Source organism: Brassica napus, chromosome A10 (genome assembly GCF_020379485.1).
Source record: "Brassica napus cultivar Da-Ae chromosome A10, Da-Ae, whole genome shotgun sequence".
Lineage (NCBI taxonomy): Eukaryota > Viridiplantae > Streptophyta > Magnoliopsida > Brassicales > Brassicaceae > Brassica > Brassica napus.
This window is the reverse complement of record NC_063443.1, coordinates 14,718,310-14,746,308: the sequence shown is the minus strand read 5'-3', so window position 1 is coordinate 14,746,308 and position 27,999 is coordinate 14,718,310. Positions and strand designations below refer to the sequence as shown.

At 36.1% G+C, this 27,999-nt stretch overlaps 5 protein-coding genes and 1 long non-coding RNA gene across 9 annotated transcripts; 5 read left to right on the top strand and 1 right to left on the bottom strand.

Moving 5' to 3' along the window:
- Positions 1 to 2,163, top strand: LOC106387750 (cation/calcium exchanger 2). 2 transcript variants are annotated; one of them, XM_013827660.3, is made up of 3 exons: positions 1 to 131; positions 210 to 322; positions 489 to 2,163. In XM_013827660.3, exon 3 carries the CDS (start codon positions 503 to 505, stop codon positions 2,132 to 2,134), a length of 1,632 nt encoding a protein of 543 aa, XP_013683114.2. In that variant the 5' UTR covers positions 1 to 131; positions 210 to 322; positions 489 to 502; the 3' UTR covers positions 2,135 to 2,163. The 2 variants fall into 2 exon arrangements, with proteins under 2 accessions (XP_013683114.2, XP_048598183.1); XM_048742226.1 differs by lacking the exon at positions 1 to 131 and having other exon boundaries at positions 141 to 322.
- A 1,270-nt stretch (positions 2,164 to 3,433) lies between these two features.
- LOC106426098 (cation/calcium exchanger 1) lies at positions 3,434 to 5,396 on the bottom strand. Its single transcript, XM_013866813.3, has one exon. The coding sequence runs from the start codon at positions 5,218 to 5,220 to the stop codon at positions 3,493 to 3,495; it is 1,728 nt and encodes a 575-aa protein (XP_013722267.2). The 5' UTR covers positions 5,221 to 5,396; the 3' UTR covers positions 3,434 to 3,492.
- A 5,878-nt stretch (positions 5,397 to 11,274) lies between these two features.
- On the top strand, positions 11,275 to 11,913 carry LOC106385303 (50S ribosomal protein 6, chloroplastic). Its single transcript, XM_013825230.3, has one exon. It carries the CDS (start codon positions 11,415 to 11,417, stop codon positions 11,745 to 11,747), a length of 333 nt encoding a protein of 110 aa, XP_013680684.2. The 5' UTR covers positions 11,275 to 11,414; the 3' UTR covers positions 11,748 to 11,913.
- Positions 11,914 to 12,192: 279 nt separating this feature from the next.
- LOC106387753 (microfibrillar-associated protein 1A-like) lies at positions 12,193 to 14,634 on the top strand. 3 transcript variants are annotated; one of them, XM_013827662.3, is made up of 3 exons: positions 12,193 to 12,365; positions 12,829 to 14,055; positions 14,294 to 14,634. In XM_013827662.3, exons 2-3 carry the CDS (start codon positions 12,878 to 12,880, stop codon positions 14,403 to 14,405), a joined length of 1,290 nt encoding a protein of 429 aa, XP_013683116.2. In that variant the 5' UTR covers positions 12,193 to 12,365; positions 12,829 to 12,877; the 3' UTR covers positions 14,406 to 14,634. The 3 variants fall into 3 exon arrangements, with proteins under 3 accessions (XP_013683116.2, XP_022549165.2, XP_048599162.1); XM_022693444.2 differs by having other exon boundaries at positions 12,222 to 12,344; XM_048743205.1 differs by having other exon boundaries at positions 12,223 to 12,365; positions 12,870 to 14,055.
- Positions 14,635 to 16,038: 1,404 nt separating this feature from the next.
- On the top strand, positions 16,039 to 17,733 carry LOC125579250. Its single transcript, XR_007317243.1, has 3 exons — positions 16,039 to 16,816; positions 17,100 to 17,275; positions 17,455 to 17,733. It is a non-coding gene; the product is annotated as an uncharacterized LOC125579250 (long non-coding RNA).
- Positions 17,734 to 21,393: 3,660 nt separating this feature from the next.
- Positions 21,394 to 26,943, top strand: LOC106387756 (titin). The gene is made up of 3 exons (XM_048743204.1): positions 21,394 to 21,629; positions 21,915 to 25,020; positions 25,402 to 26,943. Exons 2-3 carry the CDS (start codon positions 21,946 to 21,948, stop codon positions 26,596 to 26,598), a joined length of 4,272 nt encoding a protein of 1,423 aa, XP_048599161.1. The 5' UTR covers positions 21,394 to 21,629; positions 21,915 to 21,945; the 3' UTR covers positions 26,599 to 26,943.
- The last annotated feature ends 1,056 nt before the right edge of the window (positions 26,944 to 27,999 follow it).

Here is a 27,999-nt window from a genome sequence, read left to right as displayed (position 1 = left end):
TGGAAAAGCTAATAAAGCCTCGTCTTCCTATCCCTTTCCTTGAAAACGTAATGGAATGGGACAGTGACGCAAGGTCGATCGTGAAGGCGACACATATGCTCATTTCCATATACACCGATGCCCCCAAAAGGGTAATGACAATTTTTATATTTAAAAAAAGCTAAAAATACAATTCGGATTCTCTGTTTCCTGACGTTTGTCTTCAACAGGTCCTCTTCAAGTGTGTGTGTGTTTGTGGGTGTGCGTGTCTTCTTCCCCGCGAGAACTCTTCCGTAGTCCAGTAGATTCCTTCCTTCTTTGCTTTATCCAAATCTTATTAAAGGTCAGTGCTTTATCCTCCTCTCTCCCTCTCTCTCCGCGTTAAGTTCGTTTCATGATCTGTTGAGACAAACCCATTAAATATATTTTAATTTCCTTCGTAAAAATCTCACCTTTGCTGTTTGCTCTGTTTTTAATCCGGTTTGCTCTGTTTTTTTCTCGAGTTTCAGGTTTCACTTGATTGATGGGATATCCATTTTCTCCAACCCGTTCTGGTTACTCATTCCTCATCCTCCTCCTCTCCTGTCTCCTCTTCACAAGCCCCGTTGATTCAAGCGCCCTGAGACCTAAATCAGACAACAATTGCAGTGCTCTGAATCACTTCCATGACTACAAATCAAAGTGTGCTTACCTCAAGTCCATCGACCCTTGCGCGAGCCAAGGCTTCATCGACTACCTCTCCTTCCTCTACTGCAACTTCGATGGCTTCCCATTACTGGGTCAGTCCCTCCTCTTCCTCTGGCTTCTCGTCCTCTTCTACGTCTTGGGTCACACAGCTTCAGAGTACTTCTGTTCGTCTCTCGAGTCTCTCTCAAAGCTCTTAACTTTGTCTCCAACTGTTGCGGGTGTGACTCTCCTCTCGCTCGGTAACGGCGCTCCTGATCTGTTCGCGAGTTTGGTCTCTTTCATGGGGGAGTCAAAGGGGACTTACGATGTTGGTCTCAACACTGTTGTTGGAGGTTCCTCTTTTGTTACCTGCGTAGTGGTTGGGATCATAAGCGTTTCGTTGCATAGGAGAAGGGTTAGGGTCGAGAGGTCTGCTTTTATAAGAGACGTTTGCTTCTTCTGCGCTGCGGTTGGCTCCTTGGCTTTGATCTTGGTCTATGGGAAGATCAATCTCTGGGGCGCTCTTGGGTTCTGTTCGTTGTACGCTGTTTATGTCGTCTTTGTGTATTTATCTTGGAGGTTTGGTGGAGAGAGCTGTGAGTTTGATGTTGAGTCGGTTCATAAAAGGGGTGGTAGTCTTGGTGAACCGATATTGGAGCAGAGAGATGATCTTGATGAAGATGTTGTTGTTGTTGTTGTTGATGATGGGAGATGTTACTGGAAGTTAATGGTTTGGGTTATCACTTTGCCTCTCTACTTGCCGAGGAGATTGACTATACCGGTAGTGAGTGAAGAGAGATGGTCTAAACCGATAGCTGTTGCTTCGGTTACGTCTGCTCCGGTTCTGTTGTCGTTTCTATGGAACTGGAAGCGGAATCCGACAAGTTTCGAGGCAGGGGTTGTGTATATAACCGGGTGTTCGGTCGGTATAGTTCTCGGTGTTGTAGCAGGAGCCACGACGAAGAAGTCACACCCACCGAAGAAGTGGCTACTACCTTGGTTAGTAGGAGGGTTTGTAATGAGCATGACGTGGAGTTACATATCAGCACAAGAGCTAGTCGCGCTTTTGACTTCACTAGGTTACATCTTCGGTGTAAGCCCTTCGATCTTGGGCCTTACGGTTCTCGCGTGGGGGAACTCTATAGGAGATCTTATAACCAACGTGACGATGGCGCTGCACGATGGGGACGAAGGAGCTCAAGTGGCTGTGTCGGGATGTTACGCGGGTCCTATCTTTAATACGTTGTTCGCTCTAGGGGTGTCGCTTGTGGGATGCGCGTGGGAGATTTATCCGTCGAGCATTGTGATTAAGACGGATCCTCGTGTGTTGGAGAGTCTTGGGTTTTTAGTTATAGGACTGGTTTGGTCGTTCTTGGTTCTGTTTAGTAATAGAATGAGGCTTGGTGCCGTGATGGGTATAGGGCTTTTGGTTATTTACTTGGCTTCCTTGTCTATAAGAATTGTACAGACAGTTGGAGATTCTCACTAACCTTTTTATTTCAACTCACAGTTTCATTATGTAACTTGTGTTTGTACTTTTTATGATCTTCTTCTACACTGTGAAGGGAATCAATTTTGTATACACGTATGGGTGACCAATGTTAATTTATAACATAGGAGTTTTCGTCATAAATGGATACAGTCTAAAATTGATACAATGTTATAGTTTTAACTTTCATCAATGATTTGTTACACTTGACTACTTGAGTTATGGATGGCTTTTAATTCATTAAAAGATAAAAGGCTCTGTAGTATAGAGATATGAATAGTACAGTTTTTCATTTATATCTCTATGGGATACATAAATATGTAATGAATTTTATAGTTATGGAATTCAAATTGAGTAGCTAGAATTTGAATAGGTGTCAGATACTCGACGAGACAACAATCTTCTAATCATGCATGAAGTGAACAGTAAACATACCCACAATCTTATATATCCTGTTTATAGTGTATTTTGTTTTTCCTTCGTGGAAATATATTTGATCTATTTGACAGGGAATTATTATAGTCCATTTCCCAGAAGTGTGGGAGTTAGTTGAATGGACAATACTTGTCCCTTTTAGCTAATTTGCATTATTAAAAAAAAACTTAAGATAAGATGTGTTTTTTTCTATTATATTAAAATTCCTTATCTCATGAGTCCTGTACATAATAATTTGGCACATTTTTCTTGTTTGTCTGCAAATTGTTTCTTTTGAGTTAGGATAAATCCAAATTTTGGCCTTTTCTAATAATTCAAAATTCAATGTGACACTTATCAATGTCCCTATTATCATATAAGTTGATTAGGGGCTTTACATTTAATTAGGTAAAATCTGCTTTATTCCGGTTGATTTTACCTACCTGAAACTTTTTAGTTTAAATCAAAGGTCTATCTTCTTATTCTTTTAATTAATACGTTGAGCCAAAACCACAATCAGCCAAACAGTTATACGTTATTTACAAGATAGAATTTATATGGCCAGTAAATTTATACTGTTTAGTTCACATAGCATGAGGTTCATATATATAGTACTTAGTATGCTAGACCTTTTCAAATGTTTGATACTCTTGGTAAATAAAATCATCAGGTCAACAGTGCTTTGATCTTAGTAAGTAGTAGAAATATATACTTACAATTCATGAACAATGAACCTGGAACAACATGCCAATACTTTCTTAATTCTAGTGAGGTACTAAGTTTGACAGATAATGAATGTTCACCAACAAACAAAGTTAGCCATCCCTCTCAATAGTATTCACAATAAATAAAATTTATGGACTAATAAGACCCACAACTTTAATCTATTTGCAAATTTCTTCTTTAACAATCAACTATTACAAAATTCACAAAGACTTTAAACTTCACCGGTCGATATCAAGCACTCCGAAAACCCTAGCCAATCTCAAGAACAAGAAACATAGGTAAATAGCTAGTAACCCTCCACCGACAAGCCGATCAAGCCTCATCTTCTTCTTTGGCATTATCACAAGTGCCCAAAGCAAGCCTACCATTAAGAACCCTAGTGTCTCAAGCAACGAATTGTCACTTGGGATGATATAGACCCCGGGATATTCAGCCAAAGAAGTTATGACAAGTGGCACGCCTAGTCCAATCACCGTGTTGAATAGCGGACCCGCATAGCACCCGGAAAGTGCTATCTGCGCACCGTCCTTGCCTCCATGAACCGCCACGGTCACGTTGGCTATTAAATCGCCTAGAGAATTGCCCCAAGCGAGGACGGTTAGTCCTAACACGGAAGGACTAATACCAAAGATATTCCCTAAAGATATTAACAATGAGACTAGCTCTTGTGCTATGATGTATGTCCATGTCACACTCATTGTGAAGCCGCCTAGAAGCCAAACCAATGAGAATTTTTTTGGTGGCCGAGACTTTTCCGTCGTCAAGTAGGCTATGATACAAAAGAATAATCCGATTATACCAGAGATTATGTACAGTGTTGGGCTTCTTTTGGATCCGCTGTAATGAGAACAATAAAGTTCGGTTAGTAGAACAGGTGCGATGGCTGTGGAAACAACCGCGCAAGGCCTTGACCATTTTTCTTCACTGACAACGGGGATGGTGAGCCGACGGGGGAGATATAGAGGTAGTCCTACGATGCTCACTAGCACCGAGAAGCAAGACGGCTGCTTTGGTGGCAAATCAAGAATCACAATCTTGAATTCTTGTTCTTGAGTTCTTGATTCTTGAACAACTTTTAGAGGCGGTAAGGGCTTCTCCTCATCGATATAGCCAAGGAATGGGACGCCCATCTCGGCTAAATCCTCTTTGGTACGAAGAATCTGATCAGATAAAGGTTTCTTGCGATCCAAGAAATGCGAAGCGGATAAGAACCCTACATAGAGGAGATAGATGGAGATGTAACAAAGCGCGACCCAAATGGTTACTCTGCCGACGAAAACGATCAGACCGAGACAACAAAGAGCGACCAGAAGAAACACTACATCGCGGATAAAGCTGTACTTGTCGATAGAGACATCTCTAGACCCAATCAACAAACAAATCGTCCCGACAACGAAGCTAGAGACGAAGAACGCACCGCCTAAAATAGAGTTGAGCCCAAAGTCACCATTATTCGACCTCGTGAAAGAGACAACGCTCGAGAACAAATCCGGCGCACCGTTTCCGAGAGAGAGAAGCGTAACTCCAGCCATGGTGGGAGACAGCTTCAAGACCTTAGACAAGCTGTCCAAAGAAGGACAGAAGTAACTCGCGGCCGTGTCTCCGAGCAAGTAGAACAGAACAAATAACCAGATGGATAAAACTAGATGGCCCAAAACAGGGGATTCTCCGAACACGCAGAAGAATATCTTGAGATAGTCTATGTAACCCTGTTGGCCACATTTTTCTTGAGAGCTAATGTAAGAACACTTTGAACGGTGGTCGTCAAGGGCGGCGAGTCCTTCGCTGCAGCTGTCACCGCCGGCGAGAGAGTTCAGGTGTTTGATGGATCCAGAGTGAGGAGGATTTGGTGAAGAGAAATGGAGATAGATGAGGAAGATGAAGAAGAGGTTGATGAGAAGAGAGAGAGAACGTGAGGTGAGAGGTGAAGAGAAAAGACTTGCCATTCAAGGAAGCAAATTGGTTTGCAGTGGGAACAATAATGAAAGTGGGTTAGGTTTTTTGATATAATAATGAAAGAATGATGTCGTTGTTATGTTGTTTTATTTTTCTATGTAGATTTTTATGGTGATAATACTTCGGAAAGTATAAGATTCTCTTTTTTTTTCCATTCGGGTGTGGGCAGGCAAAACTATTGTCTTTTTATGTGGAAAACTAAGTGGGGGAGGTTATATTCAATTATTTAAACGAGGAAGAAAAATCGAAGTTGATAAAGTGTCTTCATAAACATTTTTAATCCATTATTGATTACGAGATATTCTCGTATAATGATTTTATTATTTAAATGGTCCAACTCACAAACTAAATTTGTAGTGTATAATTAATCGTGAACGTAATAATTTCCCATAATTTTTTTATTTCAAAATAATTTTTACACTGATCAAAGTTGATTTAAATATATATAACCAAAAACTAGTCACGAGGCATCTAAACCATATGTGTTGAGATATTTGTGTCACTAGTCAAATACTGTATTTAATGATTAATGAAGTAGAAAATGTTGCAGTTAGCTATTTAATCAACTTTAACTTTTCAAGTGATTGAAAAAGACTGTGCTCAATGGTCGAAATGATCACCAACTTAGATCATTCTTTTTTTTTTTTTGGTAAAATATTAAATATTATACCAATTTTCAATTTTTGACAGCTATTACAAGAGACTACTAGTAGCGGAAATAAAATAAAAACAACACAACACAAGAATCAACTACAAACAACAAGCAAGAATCGGGCTGAACAACAACACAGCGAAAGCGGTAAAATAGAGTGATAACAAGATAAGGTTAAACCTTACAACTTAGATCATTCTTGCTCTCTACCAAAAAAACAACTAACTGAAAAACATCAAGGGTTTTAAGAACATGAACAGCGGTGGTATCTTTCCACAATTCTCTAATAATTAAATTATTTAAAAGTTAGAAAAAATAGAAAGAAAAAGTGTATAGTAAAAAATCGTACCTTTTTTAGAAAATGCAGTGAAAATAGACTTAGATGATTTCTAATGTAAAACTCTATTTTTTCTTCCAAAATAGAGTAAAAGTGAAAATGAAGTAAAATTGTTTCAACCTTATTTCATTTTCCACTTCATAATAGAGTGATGAACAAAAAAAATAGATTACTCCATTTATAGAATAAACTTCATTATGGAGTGAGATATAAAGTTGGGTTGAAATATTTTTTATTTCATATTCATTTTTATTCCATTTTTAAAGGAAAAAATGGAGTGGATGATAAAAATGCCCTTAATCCTTCCGATGGCATGGCAGATAATATACGGTTGTTTTTTTCTCTTTAATTTTAATTACACAGAAAAACAATGTGAATATTAAATTAACTAAATAGTTTGTGGAGATACTACACCACTAACGGTGCTTTTAGGTATAGTTTTGTTTTTCTTTTTGGACGGCCATCAAAATATGTACATTGCCTAACGTTTTGGACCTAAATAACTAATCTTACATTATTATTGTGAACATGTGACTGATATATAGTTAAAAACTAGGGTTTGGAAGGATTAGGAAAGCGGAGAAAACTCCAAACCTAAAGGTCGATCTTTAAGTTTAAGCGAGGCATCTTTGTAACGTAATCCCAACCGATCACGACTTTTCTAACGTAATCATGTCCACATTCTTATGATTTGATTTTCTTGTATAATGGTATGATATCAATTAGATATCGTACACGTGTAATTATACAGAAAACATATGGATTCGATTAATAATACAAACAAAAAAGATCATGGGAAGTATTTTCGGACCGCCGGCTTCTTTTTGTCGGAAACCGACGGCGTCCTTGTATCCAAAGATTGAGATGACTGAATATAAGTTACTAGTCTATTTTCATATTCGTGAGAGGTTTTCATATTCATGACAAAATTAATGGGGGCAATTAAATATTCTTTTTGTACTTTTAGCAGTATGTTATTTGGCAAATTTGCACTATATAGATTGACATAATTAAGTATAATTGTCGTCACATGTGTTATAAATGCAATATGTTATTTTTTTGTCTATTATACTAATATCTTACTTTACAAATAATCTTAATATTAGATAAATGGTTTTTAGTTATATAAAGAAGAAATTGTAGTTAGATGACAAAAGAAAAAGAAAACCGTAGCTGTACATGAGTTCATAAAATATAGTTTTAGACCCGATAAAGATTGGATACACCAATGAGCTGTTGGGCTAGTGGCAAAATGAGAGTTTACTAAAAATTCTGCCACTCAGATTCTTGATAATTAAAGAGGTGAGATCACTTTTATACACCAATTTTTTTTGGATTAATCAACTTTCAAAACATTTTATTTAAAATTCGAATCGGTAACAACAAAACTTGATAAGAAAAAAAAACATATGAATATGAATTCTAGTACGAGGCGCTGAACAATCTATAGCACATGACATATGTATCATAAGAATCTGCTAACCTTTATTAAAAAAACTTGCACATACAATCTAGCAAAGAAGTCACGTATTTCATGGTTCATGTAATATTATAATCCAACAAGGATCAGTATCTTTAGTCAAAAAACACAAGGATCAGTATCTCTTTTATTTAGGTCGGAAAATGGATAGGAATTGTTTTTTTTTTCAAGGATCGAAAGATTCCTGGTATATTCATCTAGCTGGCGTGACAGTGCAGTACAAAATATGAACTCTTATTATTCCAAGAAAATAGTTTATAAAATAGTTGCAATAATGCAGGGAATACGAGAACAGTCGATTCATATGGTCCTCTTGTCGATGTGCCAAAATTTGCCTCAACAAAGAAATCACATGGCTCAAATTAGGCCTTCATACAAGACACTTACCCGTAAACAGACAGATACATGCATACGCAAACCATAAATTAAATCACATCGTAAAACACATATATATATATATATATATCATATTATATTTTATATATTTGGCGCATTTATTTTAACTACCGTTTTTAGAAAAGAATACATATATGCATGCATAACGATAGTAAATACAATTTTGAACGTATGCAATTTAGTGTGTTAAGTTCGTTTTTATAAAACGAAAGTTCGTTTAGTTTATATATCGAGTTATCAACAGTTATCATTATTATTCCTATTATTCTTTGAACTTTATCCCCGGTTCTTAAATCAAGGATAGTAAGATAAGGATAAGGTTTGCAAAACGTAATGCAAATATGCAATGGCCAATGGGTACCATAGGTTTGTGACACCAAATTTGGTCTAACCGACAGAATCTCCTCGTACGAAAAATCAAATGGCTGAGCTGTTGATATGTAGGTATATAGTACTAATTGTAAATAAAGAATAAGATAAGTATTTGTAGACAAGAAAAATAAGGGGTGGTAATCTGATGCACGTGGATTTGTGAATGCCTCGGATAATGCAAGTCGCGTATATGAAACTAAAGTAATCTCATTGTTGGCCATAATTTTAGCAAATGTTTTTGAGTCATACGTAAATAAGAGTACTTTTCATCGCAGTCAATATTTGCCGTTATTTGATTAGTTATTTTTAGGAACTATAGACAAGATGTGAGAGTGGAATATATTATATATGAAGTTGGTTATGTTATGTATGTTGGTGATAGTAGTTACTCTAAAGCCTAATTTAGGCATGTTAATTATATTGAATTAATACATAACCCTGATTAGATAGGAGGATCTGGACAAACAAAAGCACTGGAAACCTTAATAGCCACTAAAAGTCTAAAACCAAATGAATGTACTAGAATGTCAGTTAATGTCGAGCAAGTTGGCTTTCTTGTACGTTTTCTTTTAGAAATAACAATATAACCAATGTCTAAGATTAGTATGGATTTTAAGTTGCAACTTGCCAAGAACCTTTTAAGAACTCATCAGAAAATTAGTGTCTCATTATGATGGATCGACAAATGATTGAAAATATCTATAAAGAGAACGGATAAAGTATTGAAATTTTTGAAAGAGATTTAAACTACATCAGTTTCTAAATCTTTTCTGTCATTCAAAATTTTGATTTCAATTTTTTTATTGCAAACATTTTTATGATTTTATTATAATTTTAGAACAAATGGTCAACATGTAATTCTATCTGTTAAAATAAGATGCATGCTGCATATTTTTAAAGTTGTAACTATTAATATGCATGAATTACAGTTTTTAAGAATCAAACCTCAAATTTTGGGGTAAAACATTAATTAACATTTTTAGTCAATCTCTGCACTAGAGGGTTTATGAAAACACACTTAAAATATTATTTTTCAACACTCGATTTACGCAGTCCCTTTTCTGCGATTTTCCATACCGTTTTGCGAAATGAACATGCAAGTTGCAAGCAGGCGTGCAGCACTGCGTAACGAATTAAATAGCTACTTGCAACAGGCGTGCACCATAATGAGTTGAATATGGCAGTTATTAAACTTGTGACCATGGGTTATTATATGAGAATTCGGTCCAAAAAAACCTCAACTTTGCACGAATTACCAAAAGAAACATGAACTTTTTGACTGACCAAAAAAACACCAAACTTTCATTGACTTTAAAATTAATTAACAATGTTTTCGCTGACTTGCCAATTTAGCACACCGTCAATAAATTTAACAGAAATATTTGACGTCGTTTATTGTTGGCGTTAAGTGAAACGACGTCGTTTTCAAATGAGATGAAACGACGTCGTTTTACATAATTTGAAATTAAAAATATGTAAACCCCTGGATTCGAACCCAGGTTGGTTGGTCAAATGGCAAGGTATTTTACCACTGGGCTACTGACACTTTCAATATACTTACTAAAATGTTTATTTTTATTTGGTACATATTAAATATAAAAAATTCTCTAAAAACTTAATAAGATCTTTAAAATCCCAAAAAAGGAAAAAAATAAAGAAGATTTTTATAAAATTAATTTAGAAATTAAAAATAATATTTTTGTTTTTCTTTATAAAAAATAAAAACTCTTCCAAAATTTTCTAAAAATTAAAAAGATCTTTAAAATTCCAAAAAATTGAAAAAATAAATAATTTTTTTATAAAATTAATTTTGAAATTAAAATAGAAAATAAAATTTTATTTTTTCTTTTCAAAAAATAAAAAATCTTCCAAAATTTTCAATTTTTTTAATACATTTGCTAAAAGTTGAAATTAATTATACACACATAAAAAGTTGATAATTGTAACTTTAATTTTTTGCATTTTGTTATAATTTTTAGAAATTTTGGATTTTCTTTTTAAAAAAATGAAAATTTTGGAATTTTTTTGATTTTTTTAAGAAAAAAAAGTATTTTAATTTTAATTCAAAATTAATTTTATGAAAATTTTGGAAGATTTTTTTATTTTTTTTAAGAAAAGTAAAAATTTATTTTTTAAAAGAAAAATAAAATTTTATTTTCAATTTTAATTTCAAAATTAATTTTATAAAAAAATTCTTTATTTTTTCAATTTTTTGGAATTTAAAATCGTTTTAATTTTTTAGAAAATTTTGGAAGAGTTTTTATTTTTTAAAAAGAAAAATAAAATTTATTTTCAATTTTAATTTCAAAATTAATTTTATAAAAAGTTTCTTATTTTTCAAATTTTTTGGAATTTTAAAGATCTTTTTAAGTTTTTAGAGAATAATTTTATATTTAATCAGTACCAAATAAAAGTAAACATGTTAGTATGTACATTGAAAGTTTCATTAGCCCAGTGGTAAAAGACCTTGTCATTTGAACCAATCAACCTGAGTTCGAATCGAGGGGTTTACATGATTATTTTTTCAAATCATGTAAAACGACGTCGTTTTCAAATGAGATGAAACGACGTCGTTTCACGTAACACCAACATTTAACGTCTAGTTAACTGTGAGTTCACGGCGTGCTAAATTGGCAAGTCAATCTTAAGTTTATTAATAAACTAAACAGTCAACAAAAGTAAATGATTTTTTTGGCCAGGCTCGAGTACAGGTTTTTTTTGGCAATTCGTGAAAAGTTCGTGTTTTTTTTGGCCGAATTCTCGTTATTATATCCTCCACTAAATAGTAAATACACACATTTATGTATAAAAGGGCCCAATAAACATTTAAAAAGCCCATCAAGATAAAACGAAAACTTGGACAAGATATGATGTCTCTAATCCGAAGCTAGAGGCTCCACACTCACTTCACTTCCACTGCAAGCAGAAAAGATAAGACGAAACAACAATGTCTGTGTCTGCTATCTTTGGCACCGGAATCGCCACCGTCGCTGCTTCTTCGGCTCTCCGCCAGTTTCAAGTTCCGAAACTGGGAAACGGAGGAGGACTGGGAATGGTGATAGAGTGTTCGTCGAGGCCGCAGAAGAAGTCGACTGCCCATCACAGGAAGACGAGGCCGAAGAAGACTCAGCCTTGGGACATTAAGAGAAAGCCTACTGTGTATGCTCCTCTTCCTCCTCTCCCTCCGGATTGGACTCCGCTCGCTATTTCTTCCGACGACGGTGGTGTCACCGCCGTCACTTCTCCAGCCGGAGATGTGGCCTCAGGCGCCGCCGCATAGTTATGAGAGCTTTTTTGGTGTCTATTTCTGTTAACGTGTTTTCAGTTCTCTGCTGGTCTGTTTCTTCTTCTTGTGTGTTTGTGTTTGAACTTTGAACGGTCAAATGAATGGACCAAACTGCTAAAGCTATCCTCTGTTTTTGGTTTTAAATGTCTCGCATTTATGCATGAGAGAAGAACATCAACATTTTCAAGGGAGCCTGTCTTCTCAGCTGCCTTCAACAACCAATTAGCATATCGAAATCCGTTTGTTTTACCATTTGGACTCTAGTAGTGTCCTGTCTTTCGTTTTTTTGAGCAACAATGTCTTGTTTTTCATCAGTAAACACTGAACAAAGTAAAAACATTTTCAGACGGTACGAAAACAGTTTAGGATCGAGTTGTTAAATTTAAGGCCTAATATAAACCAATTCTAATAAGGCCCATTAAAAAGCCCAGTAGAGTTTCTAATGAGTTTTCGCATGGTCCTTTGTGTTCTGTCCCGAGGCTCCGGTTTCAATACCTCCACCGTCTTCGTCTCCTCTCCGCCTCCGTCTCGCCACGGTTTACTAGGGCTTCCTTCGCATTGTCGAATTTGATATTCGCTCACTCTCTGAACGTAAAACGTTTCTCCAAAAGCGTAAGCTCATTTACTTCTTGTCAATTTCTTCTGGATACTTTAGTTTCCTTGTTCTCTCATCATCGAGTTTTTCGTAGCTTGGATTCTCCCGTTTCTGATTCGTTTCTAGTCGTTTGATTGTTGTTATTGTGTATCTCCGTATATCAAAGCTTGACCTGTTGAAATTGGACAAATTACTCAGATTTGATAGAAGATTGATTCCTCTTTTGCCTTTTGTATCTTGTGAAAATCTACAATCGTCTCTTTGGTGATCTTATGGTGGAATGGTGTTTATGTGCTTACGCTAGAATCAGAATGTGTTTGAGATATGCTGATATTACACAGACATACTTAGTCGAATATGTGTTGGTCTCATTGGTATTATTGATTTGGAAGTAGGCCATTTCTTTTTCTGGTGAATACTAGAGACGTGTCAAGTTTGAATCTAATCCATGTATATATTTTGTTTTCTTTCATGGTGTAGAGAACAAATAGTCGATATAATTTTAGTTTGACTACTCGCAGTTTCAGAGATGTCTGTCACAGCGGGAGTGAGTGAAGCTGCACTAGCTACAAGAGCTAAACTCCGAGGTGGGATTGGTCAGACTAAAGTGAAAAGATACTGGCCTGGTAAAGCTCCCGAGTGGGCCGATGAGGCCGAGGATGATGAGGACGTTAGGATGCACAAGGCTGATGTTTCTGATAGAAAGCATGATGATTTGGGGGTTGCTAGGAAAGATGACCCGAGGCTGCGTCGTTTAGCTCAGACCAGAGCTGAAAACCGTGAAGAAGTTAGAGCCGATCACCGTCGTGTTAGGCAGGCTGAGATTATATCCACAGAAGAAGAAGAGTTGAGGAACCAAGACGAGGAAGAAGATGAAGATGCTTTGGAAGAAAGAAGGAGGAGAATCAGAGAAAAGAATCTCAAAAGAGCTCAGGAGGAGGCTGATCTGCTACCTGTGGAGGAAGAGGACGAGGTAGAGGAGGAAGACGAGGAGGAAGAGGAGTCAGAGTACGAGACTGATTCTGAAGATGATATGCCCGGAATCACCATGATCAAGCCTGTTTTTGTCCCCAAAGCTGAGAGAGATACTGTTGCAGAGCGTGAAAGGCTCGAAGCTGAGGAGATAGCTCTCGAGGAGTTAGCGAAGAGGAAGCTCGAGATGAGGAAGATAGAGACGAAGCAGATAGTGGTTGAGGAAGTCAGGAAAGACGAGGAGATACGCAAGAACATGCTGTTGCAAGAAGCGAACATCGGTGACGTGGAGACTGATGATGAAATCAACGAGGCTGAGGAGTACGAGGTTTGGAAGACGAGAGAGATCGCTAGGATCAAGAGAGAGCGTGATGCCAAGGAAGCTATGCTCAGAGAGAGGGAAGAGATTGAGAAGCTGAGGAACATGACGGAGCAGGAGAGGAGAGAGTGGGAGAGGAAGAATTCGAAAGCTTCGTCGGTTCAACCGAAGAAGAAGTGGAACTTCATGCAGAAGTACTACCACAAGGGAGCCTTCTTCCAGGCGGATCCTGATGATGAGGCGGGATCCGTGGGGACTGATGGTATATTTCAGCGTGACTTCTCTGCTCCAACGGGAGAAGATAGGTTGGATAAATCGATTCTGCCGAAAGTCATGCAAGTCAAGCACTTTGGTCGCAGTGGAAGAACTAAATGGACTCACCTTGTCAATGAGGATACAACAGATTGGAGTAACCCGTAAGCTTTCTGCGTTCAGCTTTTGTTTTTGTTACATTTTGGTTAGTCATAGGCTATTGATTTTGAAGACTGACTTGTTTAGAATTTGAGTAGAAACATTAGCCTGAGAACTGAACTCAATCGTTGGAAGCAAATGTGAATAGTGTTATGTTAGGGAGAGTGTTGTGTCTGTTGATTGGTTTATGGAGCTTCAGATTTTGAATTATTATTTTTTTTTGCATGATGGATGTTGGTGCAGGTGGACTTCTAATGATCCTCTACGCGAAAAATACAACAAGAAAATGGCGGGCATGAATGGTCCTATTGAGAAACCAAAGGGGAGCAAGAAGATGAAAGATTGGGAGACGTAAAGCCGCTTCAAGATCTGATCGAGTTTAAGCCAAAAACTGAAACAAGGTGGTATGTTCTAGTGAAAGAAAAACATCTTACGTTGTTATCTCTGAGAATAACTAAATCGCAGCAATTAATACTATTTGCTTTGTTATTACCGTGAGATCGTGGACAAGAGACATCTGGTCGGAGCGTCTTTTGTATCGAACCAGACACAGTTATGGGATTAATCAAGATACAGTTTATGTTTCTGCATGCATCACTAAAGCATTTTTATTTTCATATTTTTCCAATGTAAGTTTGATGGTAATTTCAAGGTAGAAATATGCTATAAATTTACAACACATCAAATTGCTTTCTGAACATTGCTTTCTCATTTGCACCATATGTCACGCTAAATTAGCAGCAGAATCACCAAGTTGATTCAATGAAATGAGCAACTGACTTGTGTCGCCAGATGAAGAGAAATGACATGACTTTATCTGCAAAGAAATGACATGGGTTTATCTGAAAGGAAATGGGATGGAACTTTGGTTAATTGAAACTGGCCAACGATATTTCCAGTCTTTTCACTGCTTTTGACAGGCATCCCTCTTCAGAATGGTTTTGAGGATGATCTTGTCTATCGATGCAAACAAGTAGTTCTTGACCTTGTGGTCCTTCACGGTCTGCTCAGCCAACTCCGTTCTCTGTACTCCGGTAAGGATCACATTCCTTCCAGGTTGTGAGATCCCTGTCTCGACCAGTTCCCACCACTCCTTTGATCTGAGAAGATTCTTTGTGACCATCACCCAGTGCTCGTACTCTCTGTTGAACTTAGGTATGATTAACGTATCTTTCTTATTCATCTTGATCTCTTTTCTCTTGTACCAGGCTCGTTGCAAGCTGTGATTCATGGCAACCTGGTAACATTTATGCTTGAGTTTTGATTTGGTTTATTTTGCCACAATGTTGAAAGCAGATGTTTCTAATACAAAATAGGTAAGTTGTGTTTATAATTTGTAATAAATGTTGTCGAATTAATTAGAAAGATAATAAAAGAAGTGGTTAGAGTTAGTCAAAAATGGAATGAAAATCTGTAACAAACTACTTAAAAATATGCAAGTATTATTTTGTATTTTAGTTTTAAAAGAATACATACTATAAATTTATTTTTAGATTTTAGTGGGGGCAGCTGTCCCTTCCCCAAAAACATATACTTCCTTCGTTTCATATTGTAGGTAGTTTTAGAAAAAAAATTTTATTTCAAAATGTAACTAGTTTTCAAATTTTAGGAACTTTTACATTTATTAAATATAGTATAAGTGGATGACCAATCATATTAATAGACCTATTTTTGATGGGTTATTTTATATTTAACCTATTTATTATGCAATACTTTTTAAAACATAATAATTTTTTTAATTTTTTGTGCTTTTAGCCAAAACTATTTATATTATAAAACAGAGGGAATATGTTATTGTTTTTAATCTTCCGAGTTTTTTAATAAGTAGATTTTATATTCAGCAAAATAAATCTATACTATACTAAAAGTTGCATATCCTCAATAGCTAAGCTATCCACGTGGGCAGAAAAAATCAACCAATCAGATGCAAAACTAATGCCATGTCAGCAATCGATATTTTTGCTTTACGATTGTGGTTTTCCTTTCCTCTTCCCGTCTTTTGCGTTCCTAAACTCCTCATCCTGACTTTCTCTCTCGCTTATCCTCTTATCAAATCTAGATCCTTCAGAGGAGGCGAGATGAGATTTTTGTTGTAATATAGTTTTCGATCTTTAGATCGATCTTTTGTTTTCGCTTGGCGATTCGCGATGGCGATTATTTTGTTGTGTTTCTTTCAATCAAATCCGGACAGATCTTAAAGCTTCAATCTTCTTCTCGGGTTTGATATGAACAATAAAGTCTGATGTTTTAAGCTCTCCTCTTTTGCAAAATTTTTCTAGATCCCGCTTAACTTCTGTCGTTTCTTTTTCTTCTCTGGGCAAGCACTAAATCTTTTCTTAATAGGAGTCAAGCTTTGCTCTGCTTTAAGCAGTATTGATTGATTTGTCTTCGAGTGAAGTATCCTAGATGGGAAAGATGCGGTGGTGTTTGATTATGTCTTGGCTGATCTAAGGGAGATCCAGAAGAGTTGGTATCCAATAGATGGTCCGGCGAAGAATCTCTTCAAATCATCCGAGCTTTTCTCTGTATTAACAACCAGTGATGAAGAATGATTCGATCTCAAGTGGCGGTTTTGGTAAGAGGCAGAATCTAAGGAGTACAAAAGTTTGGGGCTTTGCGGTGGAAAGATGAAGACCGACTACGGTGGTTCGTCATCGGAGAACTCCTGACTAAGTTGCTTTCTCATCTATCAATGATTATTTGACAAGAGAGCATCCCCAATTCTTCATATATCAATTATCACGGCACTCAAATACATCCACATTGGTATTTCATTTTCTTTTGGTCTCTGACTTTACCTTTTTCATCATTCAATCTCTTTACGTGTATATAATATCTGTCTAGAGATCACTGACTTCTACAGATTATAGCGTATGTCAGATTGTCTTTTAAACCTTAACTTTTACTCAGCTACTTAGGCCACTGTATTGGCTTCATGCCTTTCCTAATATCTCACTTAGTTTTGGCCTTTTGAGTTTTGGTCCCATCGAGATTTCTGGAGATTTTAGTCTGTATAATAATTTATGTACCTCAGTTGTTGCACTTGCAGCTAAAGTCTATCACAGAGATCTGAAGCCAAAGAACAAACTGGCAAATGAAAACTGTAAAATCAAGATTTGTGATTTTGGATTAGGAAGGGGTTTCATTCAGTGATAGCCCCACAGCAATCTTTTGAACGGTATGGTGCACAAGATGTCTCTCTAAGAGTCTTTCTCTTCTCCTAAAGTAAGTTTGTATATTCTCAAACCTTATTCTCTATTAAATTTACTGAACTATATTGCTATAAGATAGTATACAGCTCCACTACTTTGTGGATGTTTCCGGTCCAAGTTGCTTCTCTATATAAGCCTTTCTTTCAATTTTTGTATTACTGCCAGCTAATTTTGGTGGATTTGGATTTGTAGTATACACCCACCATTGATATATGGAGTATAGGCTGCATCTTTTCCAGAGTATTAGTGAGAAATCCACTTTCCCTGGAAAGAATGTGGTTCACCAGATGGATCTTATGACTGATCTGCTGGGGAAACCTTCCATGGACACCATCTCCCGGGTACTGATCTTCTTAGACATAAGGTTTTGAGGTTCTGCAAAATCTTAAAAGCATGGACCACTGATGAGTATCCTGATTTTACAATATTATACATGTAAGGAATGAGAAGGCAAGGTACTTTTTCTGTGCTCACTTTCATAGATACGGCTATTCTCAAGTTGGTCTACTCTTTTTTTTTTTTTTTTGACAAAGTACTTTCAAATTAAAAAATTTAAATGTTTACATGATAAGGATTCGTTGCCTTAATAGATAGAAAAAGTTTGCATGAATAAACTTCATGACAGAACATTTCTAACCTACGAAATGAAGAAACGAGGTGAACCAAAAATGGACTGTGAGATAGAACTAACAAGTTTAATTTCTCAAATAATACATGACAAGACACATATTACGATTGTAGCATAGAGGGAAACACATCAACTTGGCAATTGAGCAATTTAAAGCACTGTAAGAATGACATGTTCCTACATCTTATAGTCAATTTCAGTATGTTTTTCAGTGTCCGGACTTATAGTATTATAGGGAGTTTAGCATGTGCTCACTTACAAATGAAAAACATTCATGTTTGGGTTGTTTTCTTTGGGTCTTAATGATGTCTCTCATCACTGTTTTTGATATTAAGATGATCCCTTTTTATTTGTTTGTCCCTGAGACATTTACATATTTGGAATGAGTGTTGGGGGCAGTAATAGCGATAGCAACAACATGGAGGGGTTACTCGAGCAGAGATCTAGGTCTTAAGGATTTTGAGTGGGTCATACCCATCCTTTCTGGTATCATAGAGTGGATCAAAATGACTCGACAAGTGATTGCTGAAGCCAAAAATCCGGTTACCAGTATGGTGCTTCAGAGATGCAAGATGACATTCCAGGGTCTAATGCTTACATTACTGGACTAATTATTATTGGTGGAGTGACTATGTTTCCTTCTACTCTCTAGGTCACAAATAAATATTGGATCTTCAAGAAGTTTATGTTGGGCATGTTTTGACGTCTTTTTGGTGCTTTTTTGTTGGGAAGGTTAACAAGACCTTGATAAGGACGATGGTGATTGCATTGAAGGATCTGTACAGAGTTTGTTTTGAATGATTCAAATAGATCAATTAGCTGTTGTCAGTTTCTTTAATAGGAGCTTTCAAGTGCTTCTGCTATGGCCGCTGCTTTGTATTGGGAGAAGAATCATGTAGATTAGTTGAGAGAGATATATACAGGCTAAATTGTTATGGCTTTAAATTTTGTTTTGTTTTTTGGAATGTAATCTATAGTGTGCAGAGTGAGATGTGGTGTCTATGTTGTACTGTATGGTTTTCAATTCTTTGAGGAAACCCTGTAAAAGTGTTTTGTGTTTAATTGTTTTCAAAAACGAAAACATATTCTAAAATGTAGAAAGCTGTATTAAATTATAATAAATCATGTTTCAGTATAAGTCACGTTCCGAGTCAGAGAATGTGGCTAGCGATGTAATCAATGTATCTGTGTAGTCAAGGATTATGCAACAACTGCTTTCACGTTGCTACTTCCGAGATGTAACAACATAAGACATAAGAAGAGAGACAGAAACAAGAGCATAAGACAATGAGAAGAGAGACAGAAACATGGATGCATTCTATTAAAGACGGGTTAAGTTCAGTTAACCTATATATATTATACATAATCTTTTTGTACTACCAAGACTCCATATCAATTTTTTGAATAGTTATTATTTTCCATCTATTTTTAGTACTTTATATATGTAATACCAAAAAAGTTCACAAACATCATATCAATAATATTGTTTACTAAGTTACTTAACATAATTATGGACTCCAAATAACATGAATAAAAAACATTTGTTTTCAGTACTACACAGAAAATAAATTTACTTTAATAAATATTAGATGTATAAATTATTGTTTAGGAATAGAAAATTATTTCAGTTAATTAATATTTTGAAAATAAGTTCCCAAAAAGTTGTACCATGATGTAGTTTTCGAATTAAAAATATTTGGAGTGTATATTCTAAACAAGGACAAATAATTAATAAAATTATTAATTTTAAATGTTTAATTACTATCTTGAATGAAAATATTTTTCACTGATTCTCGGAAAAATTGCAAAATTTGCTAAGAGATTCACAAAAGAATTGATATTAATATGGGAAAATTACCATAAATAGCACATTCATAGTATCACTTTTCATGTTTACACTAACCACTTTTACCCTCAATTTTAATGAAGGGTAAAAGACAATTATACTCTTAAAGTTAATTAATCTAGACTTAGAGTTTAGAGTTGAGGGATGAGGTAGGATATTTGGAATGTAAAAATTTAGGATTCTAATAAATATATAAATAAATTCTTAAAAAATATATAAAAATAGTTTCAAACATAATTTTCGTTTTTCAAAAATAAATTTGAAAAAAAAATTCAAAAAAATAAATTCAAAAAAATAAATTCAAAAAAAAATTCTATAAAAAAGTTCGAATTTGAAAAAGTATAATTTGAAAACATAAAACAAAATTAATTTTTTATTATTTTTATTATTTTTTATTATTTTTTATTATTTTTTTATTATTTTATTATTTTTTTTTTTTTTTTTTTTTTTTTTATCTATTTTTTATTTTTTTATTTAAATAATGATTTATTATATATATAAATAACAAGGGCATAAGAGTCTTTTACCACTTAATAAAGAATGTATTTTTGAAAATGTCTCTTCAGTTGTGGTAAAAGTGAAAAATATTAACATAAAAGTGGTAAACATGTATTTTCCTCATTAATATGTACTATTACCAAGATGAAAATATATTATTTCCAATTTCACTTAACTGAGTGCACAATTTAAAAAGGAAAAAATATTTTTAAAGTTATAAGAAATTTATCAAACCAAATTCAATCAACAATACAATGTTCACGTTTTTAATTTGGTCAAAAAAATATTTATCTAATAACTAATAAGAGAATGGGAGAATAAAGAGAAATTTCTTTAAATACATTAAGTTGGATATCAGTTTTAAAAATACATTCACTTAAAAATACTATAATATTTAGATTTATGCCTTAGTGATCATTGTTAAAGATTTAATATCTAAGGAGTGGGATTAGGCTTATGTTGGATTATGTTACTCAATAAATAGATTAAAGAATATGTAAAGTTAAATATCATACTTAAAAATAGAGAGTTAAATTATGTAAATATTAGTGTTTTATTCGAATTTTACTATAGATACATGTATACTTTAAAAAAAAATTGATTCTATAAATTAGCTGGTTCATATACATTTGTACGTTTATAAACCCTAAACTCTTTCTGATTATATATTTATTAGATTATATAATTTATAATATAAAACAAAATATTTAATAAATATAGTTTTACTATAATTATTCTTAAAATTTAATGAAAATAAACCCACGCGTAGCGTGGGTCAATTCTCTAGTCTATCATAAAATAACAATATGTGTAACCAACACAATATGAAAACATATTAAAAGAATAACCGATCCTAAGTTTATCTATAAAAAATACTTTCACGGACGTGTAGATCAAAATATTTCCATATTAAACATTGTGGCATTTTGAGTTATTAAGTAAACATAGCAATATTAAGTAATTTCTGCAGCACTTTGAGTTATATTAATAATATTTAATAATAGTACTATAGATGGATGTGTGTAGTTTAGGTTAATGCTGTTTTATGTTTCCAAAAAAAGGTTAATGTTGTTTATACATATCTACGTAAAGAAATATTTAGTAATTTTGAAATAAATCGTATTTTTGGTCAAGTAAAAAGAAGAAGAAACCTGCTTGAAAAAAAAACAATAATAATAATTGTGCCGAAAGTAGTAGCCACCGCCACCACCGTAATATCAGGGAGATACAAATAGAGGCCAACGAAGAATTACATTTGTTTTGCTGTAAAGAAAGCCAAACAACAAACAATCATATTAGCCCACTCGTCCTATTCTTTCTTCTTCTTCATCTTCACTGTATCGTTTAGTCAAACTATTTTCTCCACGATCTGTTTGCTCGTACCTGGTGAGACTGGTGAGTGAGTTCATCAGAATACTCGATCTAATTCTCCATCTGATTGAAATGATTTACCTTTTTCTGTACTCGTGTGCGTTAGATCCGATTATTATTATTTATGGTTGAAAGTTGCATATCTAATAAATGTTGATCTCAGATCATAAAAGTACGATCGATCAACGCTGCTCCTCTTTATTTTATTTGAACTGTGTAAAGGCTCTGTCAAGTTCGTTTCAGATTTATTCTAGTATCTTAACTTGCACCATCTGATTCTTGATTTTTGCTCTTTACTTCTTTATACAGAAAACAACCTGTAGAAGAAGAAGGAAACAGTATGATCAGTGATCGGTCTGAGTTCAGAGTTCATATACGGAGAGTATTCGTCATCATGATCAGAACTTCCTATAGATGGATCTGCAGTCATCCCTATCTCCTTGGCTTTGTTGGGGTTGTGTATCTTCTGTATAGAGCTTGTCCTCTTTTGTTTTCTCCTTTGGTAGCTGCATCTCCTGTTTTGGTTTGCACTTTCGTTTTGCTTGGAACGATTCTTAGTTTCGGAGAGTCAAATATTATACCTGAGATCGAAACAGAACCGGAGGCTACTGTTCACGAGGCTGCTCTTTTCACAGCAGAGGCTTCGAGGGATCCTAGTGTTGTTGAGAGAAGGGATGAGAGTTTCACGGTTGAGAGGTTCGTGAGCACAGAGAAAGATGGAAATGATCAGCTGAGTGAGGTTGAGGATGATGCTCGACCATTTGATTATAGTCCTTTGGTTGATGAGATCAAACGGGATGCTCAAGTAAGGTTTGAGGATAGAGCATTTGATTTGGATTTGGAGAAGAGGGGAGATGGAGAAGAGGAGAAGTTGATTGGAAATGATGATGGGAAGCGAGTTTCACATGGTGGATCTTTAGATGATATGATGGAGGATGATTCAAAGGAAGATCAGGTGGATGTATCTCCAGTTTCACCTTGGAGACCAATGAGGCATGAGGAGGGCGATGATGACTCACTGGATTCTAGTTCTGATGGTGCGGAAAGTTCTTCACCTGACCCCTCTATGACAGACATCATCCCCATGCTTGATGAGCTTCACCCGCTTTTACACTCAGAGAATCAAGGTCTTGGTATTGCAGATCTTGATGGATCAGATGCAACTTCAGAGGAGCCAGATATGAGTAGTAGTGATAGCGATGAAGGAATGGAGTCTGATGTTAACAGCGAAAGTCATGGTGAAGAGGACGACAACAAGAAGGAAGAAGAGGAAGAGGAGAAGAAGGAAGATGAAATTAAATCACCTATCAAATGGACAGAGGCTGACCAAAAAAACGTCATGGATCTAGGAAGTCTCGAGCTCGAAAGAAACCAACGGTTGGAGAGTCTAATCGCCAGGAGAAGGGCTCGCAACAATATGAGAATGGTGGCAGAGAGAAATCTCATTGATTTCGACTGTGCTGATGTTCCATTTAATATGCCGCCAATCTCAACCGCAAGGCAGAATCCATTTGATCTTTCGTATGATGATATGGGACTACCACCTATCCCTGGCTCTGCTCCGTCCATTATGTTCGCGAGGAGAAGAAACCCGTTTGATCTTCCGTACGAGCCAAATGAAGAGAAGCCAGACCTCAAGGGTGATGGTTTCGAGGAAGAGTTCTCTTCTCCACAACCTAAGGAGCCAGTGTTCAGAAGACATGAGAGTTTCAGTGTAGGTCCATCGATGCTCGGAGGTCCCAGACATGATAGGCTACGACCTTTCTTCGTGCTGGAAAGATTAGCACACGAGAGAGCAAGCTATTATCCGTTTGAAAGGCAGCTCAGTGAAGTTAGTGAATCAAAAGTCAGTTCTGTGCCTGATACTGAATCTGTCTGCACAATCATGGAGGATGACGAAAAGAAGGTGGATGAACATGATGCTGATCAAGAAACGGATATGGCTTCTGACCATGATGAAGAAAAAAGCCATTCAGCTTCTGGCCATGATGAAGAAAAAGGTCATTCGTCAGAAGATTCCGATATTGATGAACAAGCTGATAGCAAAATTCTTCATCATGATGTGCCTGAGATAATACTGGGAAGTGCAGAAACACACCATGAGCAATCAAACATGATGGACGGAGAAACTTCTGATAAGACAAATCATGATCAAGAGGATTCCAGTGATAGTGATTCATCTTTATCAGAGATAGAAGAGGAGATAGCGCATATTAGTGAGAATGAAGCAATGTTGGTTTCTGAGCGGGAAGTTGATCTTCATGAGACATCAGGTACTTCTTTTGGAGGATCAGATATTCACGTTGCAAGAGAGATGGAGAATGATTATCACCGTGATGAATCGCCTGCTTTCATTGCTCCACTCCCCTCCCTGGAGGAGCCAGCAATTCATGATCTTTGTGGGTTGGTGGGTGACCACCACGAAACACCTGTTTACGATTCGAGTCCTCCCTCAGCCAGTAGATTCCCATCATTTTCTTCCGTATCATCTGATCACAAACCTGATCTACCTGGAAAGAGTGACGAAGAAGTACAAGAAAATACAGATAATGAACGGGAAGTTTATTCTGAAAGCATAGGTCCTGATGAGATTGAAACAAGTACAAGGGAAGTGGGAGAGAGTATCACGCATGTTACAGTAGAGGCAAGCTTTCTCATTTCGGAGGTTGGAATTGACGGTCAAAAGAACTCAATTTCCGTGTCTGAATTTGAGGAAGCCTTACTTGATTCCTCTCTACCTTTGGATAAGAACGAGAATATTGATCACCAGGAGGATGACCGTTTGTCTGTTTCTAGTCAAGAAGACCTGGAAGAGATTCATGAAGAAGTGAAAGAGGCTGTAGATACCAGAGCGCTAGAAATTAGTGAATCTTTGGTTGACTTGGTTTCTTCTACAGAAGAGGAAGCAGTATCTACAGGGATAGTTGAACAACATCTCCCAGTTGAGCCTACAAGTTCACCTTTGGGATATGGTGACACGACGGAGCATGTGACAACACTGGAAGAATCACCTGATGTGGTACATGACATAGCTGAAACTTCAGTAGCTGAAGTCATAATGCAGGAGGAAGAGGATAAACAAAAAGATGAAGCCACTCCTCAAACATCCAATGCAGACATCCCAATAGACAGCTACGCCACTTTGTCTTCTGGAGCAGTTGAGTATGTTGAGACGCATTCATTTAATGACGAAGATGCTCCGAAGGCGGAACAAGATCCAGTTCAGTCATCAGTTTCTGATGCCAAGGAAGAAACACACTCCAACCAAACTATGGTTATTGAAGTAGACTCTGTGAATACCAGTGCTCAAAATGTGGGATCCGAAGAAACGACTCCATCTGAATCAGGTAGAGAACCGACCTGGTCAGATAAATCTGTGGTAGAACAATCATCCCTTGAACCTGGTGAAGATCAAGTAAGTCATGAAACTTATGTTCTCCCGTAGATGGTCATCATTACAACATTTATCTGATACGTTTAGTAATACGATCTTCTACTGCTCTCCTCTTAGCTTAAGATAGTCTATGTGATATACTTAACATCATAACCTACAAAATAAATAAAGGGATTATAAGATATTAATTACTTGATGGTGCGTTGATACATGTGAGAAAAACATATGCTCGGCGCAGTCTCATACTTAACGTATTTATTATTCCCATGTCGTATTTGACAATGGTATTCTTACCTGGAATTGGATATAACATCAGGATAATACCTCTAAAATGTTTGAATTTCTTTCTTCTTTCTGCAATTTGTTAAGCAGGAGTCTAACCGCTGTGCTACGTTGTTGCAGGAACCAGCTCGTGCAGCTCCTCTGAGTGTGGTCTTTTCCCGTAAAATCACTTTCCACGAGTATCACGAAGCTCCTGAGGATACAACCGAGCTATCTTGTTTGACATCTGACACGTCCTCATCTCCAGCGGAGTCTCCTGAGTACGAAACACCTATGGTTGGTGAAGGCTCAAAGGCGGAGTTCTTCCAAGAGTCTGTTAATGAGGGGCTTGACCATGTGGTCGAGCAATCAGATCAGCTTACGGATTTACATGAAATATCTCAAAGTCCTCCTGAAGTTATCACTGAAGAGGCAGACGAGATAAAAGAGATTGATGAAGGATTGTTGTCTGAACTTGACACTATTGGAGACTTCGGTGTTAAGGAAGTTGTGACAGATTCTGAACCTGGGCCATCTTCAGTAGGGTCAGACACTGCCAAAGAACTTACGGAAGCTCTACCCGTTCTGGAAGTGAGATCTGTTGAAGACATAGAATCTGCTTGCCAGCAGATTCATGAAGGACCCGAGGTTGAAGATGTTATTCTTCCAAGCACCGTTCAGGACCAGTTGGCTCAAGAAAATTCTGAAAACTCATCAGAGACCAAGTCGGATTTAACAGTGGTGGAAGCTACGTCGAAAGATGATCTAGATACTGCTATGAATGAGGCTGTTGTAGAGAGCATGGGCAAGCAACCAATGTCACCAGAATCAAATGGTGGGTCTGGAGAAACCAAGTGCGGAGTTGAAATGGAACCATCAGGGTCTTTAATTGAAGAAAGATCTCTTGATGAGACAAATGTTCATCTGAACAACATACCTGAGAAAGAAGAAGATGAAACTAAACCGAAAGAGATAGCAACATCTGATGTATCGTCTAAGGAAACTCAATCACTGGAGGAAATTCCAAAACCTTCAGAACCAAAAGAGGAGATGTCAACGGAAGTAATCTCTGAAAGAGTGGTGATTCCTACAGAAAGCATAGAGTCTAGAAATGTAACACTAAGCGATGAAGTAGTGACTAAGGAAGCAAAAGCTGAGACCTCAAGCAACATTGATGGGATTGTACGGAGTCCTGAGTCCAAAGAAACTCCGGGAGATTCGGAGGAAAGCATTTCAGAAGTAAAGACAGAGGAGAAGGAGAAGGAGAAGGAGAAGGAGAAGGGTAAGTCCGATTCTTCAAGCTCGAGCTCAAGCTCTAGTTCGAGTGACTCAGATTGAAAAACAAAATCGAAGGGTAATGCATCTCAACTCCTAGTATATATGTTTGTTACACTGTAATTGTTAGGCACTTCTGGGTTTGCTCTGTTTTAAAAGGGGCAGGAAGAAGCCGCTATTCATTTTTTTGTACTGAGTTTTCTCCTTTTCCCGGTTTGTGTGTGTATCAGTGTATGTGTGTTTCCTTTTCTTGTGTTTCAGCTTCCATATTTATTGATTTGTATTTCTTGATACTATTCTGAGGTTTTTTCAGGGTTTTTGGTTTGTGACTTTAAATATTTTCTCGTTTTCATTCTATAATGTTTTGTATTGAAACTGAGAAATTATAAATGTATTGATGTTTGGATTCTTCTTTGAACATTGTCTAAAAGGTAGAGTTGCTCTACATCGTTGTTCTTTTCATCCTTTTGGGATGTTATAGGGATGTGGTTGAGATTTTATCGGGTTTGGTGTTGATTCAGTTCACAACTCTAGCTATAGGGTTAGCATTGTGTAATCTATAAGAATGGACTCTACCTAAAAAGTGGTTGGCTTTCATTTTCATGTTTTACTCACTTTTAACATGGAGCCTTGTGATTGAGATTAGATGAATAATTTCTTAGTCTTTGTGTTCTTTAAATTAGCATGCATACATTACAAAAGATTTATAAATTATTTAAATTATCATATTTCAATTCAAATCATAATGCATATGTAATCATGTAATATGTCACATGCCTAAAAGCATTCCTTTATCATAGTTTAATCACAAAGTTTAATAAGCCAGCAATAAGGATGTTTTTGGATCTTGTGATTCGTTTACTAAACGATCTACCAAACTCAAGATGGCAAAAAAAAAAGGGATGCGTACACCATATATCATAAGTCGTATAATTTTCACAATTCGCATACGAATTAGTTCAATAATTTCATAAAGTATATTACAGATCTTCTTCTTCTTTTTTTTCGTTTGAGCTTGATTATGGTATTACTTGTTTAGGTTGCAGAACAATAAAATGAAAATGAAAAAAGAAAAGGAGAATTTTCATTAAATGCTCGTACAACTTTTGCTGTTATTATGATGGTAGATCTAAATCCACCGACAAAACAACTTTAAGGATGCATATGCAAATCTTCTTGTAAAGTCACATGTAACTGCTGTTAAACTTATGCCGTGCGATTGACAATTGCTAGTAATAAAACTAATACAAACTATATAGTTAGCCTATAATTTAGTATCCATATTGTGTCAAACAGTCTTTAATAAGCATTTTGTTGGCGTCCGTAAGGAAAAGCAGCACTTTGTTGACTGTTTTCTGAGTTTGCAACAACGTCATCTCTTAAAATAGACCTACACAGTTCCAAACTAGTTGTTGAACTTAGAATAATCTTACAAGTCACGCAAAAGAGCTTTATAATTAATAA

Coding starts and splice junctions, on each gene's coding strand:
- LOC106426098 (XM_013866813.3), bottom strand. CDS start 5,220: ATGGCAAGTCTTTTCTCTTCACCTCTCACCTCACGTTCTCTCTCTCTT.
- LOC106385303 (XM_013825230.3), top strand. CDS start 11,415: ATGTCTGTGTCTGCTATCTTTGGCACCGGAATCGCCACCGTCGCTGCT.
- LOC106387750 (XM_013827660.3), top strand. CDS start 503: ATGGGATATCCATTTTCTCCAACCCGTTCTGGTTACTCATTCCTCATC.
- LOC106387753 (XM_013827662.3), top strand. CDS start 12,878: ATGTCTGTCACAGCGGGAGTGAGTGAAGCTGCACTAGCTACAAGAGCT. Junction 14,056..14,293: donor ACAACAGATTGGAGTAACCC/GTAAGCTTTCTG, acceptor ATGTTGGTGCAG/GTGGACTTCTAATGATCCTC.
- LOC106387756 (XM_048743204.1), top strand. CDS start 21,946: ATGATCAGTGATCGGTCTGAGTTCAGAGTTCATATACGGAGAGTATTC. Junction 25,021..25,401: donor TTGAACCTGGTGAAGATCAA/GTAAGTCATGAA, acceptor ACGTTGTTGCAG/GAACCAGCTCGTGCAGCTCC.